Raw genomic sequence first — 6,350 nt, 5'->3', positions numbered from 1 at the left:
CCAGTCCCACACATCCCGCATCACCCGCTGGGCACCAGGGACTGCGCTGGGTACCAGGGACTGCGCTGGGCACGGGTCACCGGATCCCAGTCTCCCAGTTCTCCCTCTGCAAAATCCCAGCTCGCCTCCCCCTCCCGAAGCCGATGCCGAGCCACCCTGCCCCTGGCCGGTGGGCTGGCAAAGGGACCCAGACACCCGGCTGGCTGTGTCCTGCCCCCATTCCCACTCCCATCCCGCATCAGGGATGGCAGCCGCTTCCCGGGGTGCCCCCGGCCCCAAGCCCGTGTGAGTGGCAGTGGCACGCGGCCGTGTCCCCGTGTCCCCGAGGGCAGGGAGGACACTGGCACCGCGCGGGGTTGCCTGGGGCGCTCGTGTTCCGGCCATGAAAGGGGCCGGGGGAGCCTTGGCCGCGGTGGCCGTTGCCCATGGCGAGCAGCTGGCAGAGCTCAGCCCTCCCCAAATTTCAGTTTCCCAGTCCAGCTGTCCCTCAGGACTGTCCTTGTCCCACCTCAAACTCACTCCAAGCCACGGGGGTGGCGAGGCCACATGCATTCCCAGAGCATCCCTCTCACAGGCTTCCCCTCCCTGCCTCAGTTTCCCTGCCCATAAGAAAAGCCAGTGGCAATTCCCCAGGAGGAGAAGACGGATCCAGCCCCGGTCAGGCTCTGACCGAAGCTGTGTGACTCCACAGGGACCATCTCAGCCTTGTCCCCAGCCTTGTCACCGCCTGGAGTCTCTTCCCCTCGGACATGACAGAGCCAGGCTGTGTCCAGATGGCTCCACATTCCCTTTATTCCCATAAATAAATATCACAGGCTCGACGCAGCCTCAGAGAGCACCGGTGGCCACCTCGACCCTATATATTTGGGGGCTCCAGGCAGGGATCCCGCTCTCCCAGCACTCCACCTTGGCCGGCTGGGGGGTCCAGGCAGGGTCAGGTAGGGGCAGGCAGGTGAGGGTGACTGTTTACATCCCTAATCCCCACAGGCAGCGCTTTCCTCCGAGATTACCGGGGATTAGGGGCTCGGGGGCTCCAGAAGCTCAGCCCGGGCTCTCCCTGCCCTTCAAGGAGTACCGCTGAGCCCCGCGGGGGCGAGCGGGCGCTGCCGGGATGAGCCGGGCGTTCTCAGCCGGGCACTGCTGGGCCGAGCTGGGTGTTCTCGGCCTGGCCAGCGGGCACAGCCGGGAGCGGCCACCCGCTTGCCACGGCCTCGCTCCGGTAGCCCAATGCCCATCGAGGCCGGGGAGCTGCAACCTGGGCTTTACACAGAGCATTAAAAGCTGAAGGGATCAGGGGCGGAGCGGGAGGGGACAGGGGGCTGCACGTTCCTGGCTGGGCGATGACGCAAAGGGGAGCGATGGTGACGCCCAGGGAGGCTGGCACTGCTGGAGAGGTCCCCAAGGTCCCCGAGGCACGCCGGGGTCCCTCGGCCCGGCGGCAGCAGCGATCCCAGGTCCCGGCCCGGCTGGGAAGTCTCCGCTCGCTACCGGGGCCCAGAGCTCTATAATTACCATGGGAGGCTGAGTTATTTTGGGAAGCGGCTTTGCTGCTGCCAAAGCTTTTATTCCTCCAAACCAAAACAAGATGGAAAGAGCCCAGCCCAGGATGCTGCATCCGGCGGGCGTGGGGAGTTTAACCTCCTCGCTGCCTGCGCCGGGGCTGCCGGCTCCCCCGCTGCATCACCCGCACCGAGACGGGGCCGGGGCGCTGGGAGGTTCACAGGAGGGTCCGAGGGGAAGATTTGGGGTCATGGAAACCACAGGGTGTCAGCCAGGCATGGGATGGGGCTGGGGTCAGCCCCGTGCTCAGCTGCTGGCGGGTCCGGAGGCCACATGTTCGGATGCTTCCCTCCATCCGTGAGAACCTCTATTTTTAGCTCTTTCTCTTGCAACGGGTCGCGTTTTGGGGCCTTCCCAGCGCGGTGGCTGGGCCGAGGAATGCCATGTGCATGGACAGGAGCACCTCGCTGCTGCTCCCAGTGACACAGCCCAGGGGACAGAGCCCCAGGGGTCCATCCCCAAAGCCACCAGACAGGCAGAAGCCCTGCTCTCCACTCTCCAAAGCAGCCAAACAGACTCCAAGCCGGGAACAAACTCATTTTTCACACAGTGGAAAAGATGAGCCACATCAGGTACCCTACAGTGCTCCCCAAGAGCTGCTCCAGCACAAGGATGAAGTGGGTTGGGGGTCTGTGTTCAGGGTGGACCCCAAAAACCTGGGGTGTAACTCCTGCCCTTGGGCCTCTTCCCCTTGGTCTGAGCCCACAAGGGCTGCCCGTGCCTGGGTTGCTCCCTGTGCTTGGGTCTTAAAGAGCAGCCAATTGCCCCCAAACCCAAAACCCACATGCCAGGGTCTTCCAGCTCCCCAAACCCACACACCAGGGTCCCCTAAACCCACTTGTCAGGGTCCCACAGCTCCCCACGCCCACATCCCAGTGTCCCTGTCCTTGGGTTGTCTCTGCAGGGAGCCCCTGCTCAGAGCCTGGGGGTTCTGAGGGTCCACGTTCCCCGAGTCCGGGCAGTGCCAGCCCCTCAGAGGGGTTTGGGCATGGGATGAGCTCTATGGGATGGTGACAACAGCAGTGGGGACGGTGGCACAGCCATCCAAACCCACGAGCCCAGGTGGTCCCACCCCAAGCCTTGCCCACACAAGGCCCCCTGCCCTCCTTGGACTGAACCTTCCCACAACTCATCACGTGTCACCAGCCCCCAAATCCCTCACAAAGGATTCACCAGTCGATGCTGCCCATCCCTGGTCCTGCCTGGGGACCTGGTGGCATTGGGAAACCAGGAGCACCCATCACTCACCTCCCACTCCGGAGCCCCAGTGGGAAGGGGCTGTGCTGGAGCTGGGGGAGGATGGCAGCGGGACTGAGGAGAAGCCACTTTTCCCAGCAGAAGCAGCTGAGGTTTCCAGGGCTCCCCAGCTGTCCCCTCCCAGGTGCTGTGTCCCCACAAGAGCAGCAGTGGGGTTGGGGATGGGCCCCATGTGCCCCCAGCTGGCAGAGAGGGGCAGGATGGCAGAGCTGCATTCCCAGTGTTGCTTATGCAGACCTTACAAAAACTGCTGGCAAATGAGGCGGGAACGTGTGTCCCAGGGGATTTTCTTGCCTGGATTTGGCCAGTCTCACCTGTCAGGGACCAGAGGACACCTGAGGGGGGACAGGAGCTGCAGTGACAGCCCTTCTTCCCATCCTCACGTCCCACACCCCGCTCCAGTGAAGGGGAAATTGAGGCAGTCAGGTACCGACCCTTCACCATTGGCCTCGGGCAAATGAGGCGGGAACGTGTGTCCCAGGGGATTTTCTTGCCTGGATTTGGCCAGTCTCACCTGTCAGGGACCAGAGGACACCTGAGGGGGGACAGGAGCTGCAGTGACAGTCCTTCTTCCCATCCTCACGTCCCACACCCCGCTCCAGTGAAGGGGAAATTGAGGCAGTCAGGTACCAACCCTTCACCATTGGCCTCAGAGCTCCACCGGGGTTTTGGGCATCTGGACATTCCCCTGGAGCCACCAGGTCCTGGTGACACGTGTGACCCAAGGAGGTGGCTCCTATCGCAGCCCAGGCCGCAGAGGGGGACACAGAGGTGGGACAGTGACACCAAACCACCGAGGGAGGGCTCAGGCTGCTCCAGACCCACACAAAGCCCCTGGTCCTGAGCCAGAGGGATGGATCCTGTACCCAGGGGACAAAGGTGGCGCTGGGGACAGGGCCAACCACGACAGACACGCCGCAGAACCATGTGCCAGATGCAGGAGGGGGATCAGAGGGGTGGAGGACAGGAATAGTCCCAGGATGTCTCCAGTCCAGCCTCTGGCTCAAAGCCAGGATGGGCTGAGGTGGAAAGGGCTCCAGAGGATCCCAGAGCCACTGGCTGCTCTGGGAAATCCTCATGTGGGGCTGAGTCTTGCTGTGGCCAGGGATGGGGCCCAGACCCCATGTCCCCATGGAGCTGGACACCCCAGCTGGACCCAATGATCCCTCTGCAGCTCCACACATCCCTGCGGAGCTGGGCACCCTCGTGGGATCCCAGTGACCTCCTCCAGCCCCACACCTCCCTACAGAGTCAGGTGCCTTGGTGGGATCCCAGGAATCCTTTTCCATCTCCACACCTCCCTATGGAGCTGGGTGTCCAGACTGGCCCCCAGCACCTCCTCTCCTTGCACATCTTAAGCCTCACAAGGACCCTCTGCCTGTCACCCCTGTCACAAGATGTCCCCCAGGAGGGTCCCTGCAGCAGCAGTGCCCCCCTTGCCCAGACTCTGGGAGAACCTGCCCTTCTCCCTCTGCACTGGAGCCCCAAACTTTCCCTCGAGGAAGGTGACAACCCCGTGGCCGATGGGTCATGGCTGGAGCCGGAGCTCTCAGGGTATCCTTGCCAGAGCCACCGGTGCCTTCGGCCACCCCCTTGGTGTGGACCCTGGCTCCCCACGTGCCACCATTCCAAACTGGGGTCAGGCGTGGGCAGGACCCTACCAAGGACATCCCAGGGTGGGCACAGAGCAGGACCTGGAAGGGGACAGTGGATGCGGTGGCAGCTCTTGGTGGCCTGTGACATGGTCTGGGTGGCCCTGTCCCTCCTGGGAGGGAATGGCTGGAGGGGACAGCCAGGTGCTGGTGCTGGGATGAGCCCCTCCCACGGGCACTGGGTCAGGCTGGACTGGGGCTGGATTTGGGCACAGGGCACTGCACACCTCCGGGGGGGCTTTGGGGTGACAGTGACAGCAAGAGGCCAGTGCAGCTGTGCCAGAGCCACCTCCCTGCCTGGTGAGGGGGGGTCCCAGCTTGGTCTGGGGTGAGTTGCTGGTCACAGGGGTGACTGAGTGGCCACTTGTTGTGGCCAGCTGCTGGCTCTTGCCCCAGGGGCCACCAGCAAGTGTCGCAGTGGGTGTGGTGTCCCTGACACCACCGGGCACAGCACACCCACAGCTGCACCCGGCTGGGTGAGGGGCTGGGCAGGTCCCAGGGGTTTGGGGGTTCAGGGGTTCCTGCTGCAGGGCTGGGGGTCTCCCGGAGACCTGCTCTCCTGTGGCAGCAGGGGACTGGGGACTGTGGTGTTTCCCAGGTGTGATGGCCACAGTGGGTCCCTCACCCCAACGTTCCCAGGGAGTGACAGTGTCCTGCTCCCAGAGCAAACAGTCAGCACCAAGGGCAGTGCGGTGTCACCAAGGGTGGTGACAGCCCGTGGCACCAGGCAGGGTGTTGGCCCCTGTCCCTCACTGGGGTACTGGGGAGCAGGCACTCAGGAGCCACCCCGGGAGGGGGACAGAGCCACTGTCACTACGTCCCCCTGGCCCCCCCGGAGCAATAAGCCATGAGGTTTCCTGATGGATCCTGGGACCCCTTCAGGCTCCTTCCCCAGCTGCAGCATCACTGGGGCCATTCTTGGGGACCCCTTCCCCATCCCTCCCCCCTCAGCTCCTCGGGTTCCAGGTCTTCTCCAGCTCACAAAGCTCAGCATCCCCCAAGGACGGAGATTCCCCACCTTGGGGACCTCAGTTTGGTTCAGGAAGGTGACAAGGACAGAAGGACAGCAGGGGAGGGCTATGGGCTACCCCAGCATGAGCCACCTCACTGTCCCTGGGGCTGGTTTTACACCGAAGGCAAAGCAGCTCCACGGCACCGACGGTCACAGGGCTGGGGTGACAGCGGGCATGGCCACCAGGCCAGCGAGGGGCCGCAGGGCTTGGGGGCCCTGCTGACACAGGCAGGGATGGCTCCAGTCCCAGGGCTGGGGGTACCCACAGAGGGGTGGGGACAGCACAAAGGGGGACAACAGCACTGCGGGTGAGCGAGTTGGTGGATGCCACCACGGCCGGTGCCACAGCCCCACCCTGGGCAGAGGGACCGTCCCCTCCTGCCTCAGTTTCCCCAGGAGCTCCCAGCCCCCCCGGGGGAGGCGAGCGATTGCCAACAGGCCGGGCAGCGAGCGGGGAAGGATTTATTGACTCACGGCTCGGGGTACATCACAGTTTGAGCTCCCTTCCCGCCTCCGCAGAGGTCGCCTTGGACTTCCCGGGCAAAAGTGCGCGGAGAGGCTTCACAGTTTGATCCCTTCGGGAAAGCAGAACCGAGGCAGTGACAAATGGCAGACGCTACGTTGTATGAAAAAATAATACAAACTCTTCTCTTTAAATATCTTACAGAAAAATGAACCTGAATAAAGAGCATGAAAAGCACCGCGTGGCGCAACCCCCCGGGCCCCCCAGGGCAGGGGGACCGAGATGAGCCGCGGCCCCACATCCCTCCATCCCCAGGGCTGCGCGGTCAGGGCTCAGCACGGGCAGCAGAGGCGCGGGGGCGGCAGGGACCGCTACGTGCCCGTCCCCGCGGCCCCCTCGCTCGGCC

The 6,350-nt window shown here is 63.9% G+C and overlaps 1 protein-coding gene across 6 annotated transcripts in view; it reads right to left on the bottom strand.

The window, feature by feature from the left end:
- Positions 1-5,579: 5,579 nt before the first annotated feature.
- Positions 5,580-6,350, bottom strand: part of ELN (elastin) — a 40,028-nt gene continuing 39,257 nt past the window's right edge. For all 6 annotated transcript variants that reach the window (XM_017735280.1, XM_017735281.1, XM_017735283.1 and 3 more), the window contains one exon: positions 5,580-5,697. In XM_017735280.1, coding sequence (XP_017590769.1) covers positions 5,595-5,697 — 103 coding nt within the window. In that variant the 3' untranslated portion in view covers positions 5,580-5,594. The remainder of the gene's footprint in view (positions 5,698-6,350) is intronic.

This window comes from Corvus brachyrhynchos, unplaced genomic scaffold, assembly GCF_000691975.1.
Source record: "Corvus brachyrhynchos isolate BGI_N302 unplaced genomic scaffold, ASM69197v1 scaffold15, whole genome shotgun sequence".
Taxonomy (NCBI): Eukaryota; Metazoa; Chordata; class Aves; order Passeriformes; family Corvidae; genus Corvus; species Corvus brachyrhynchos.
This window is presented reverse-complemented; position numbering and strand designations above follow the sequence as displayed.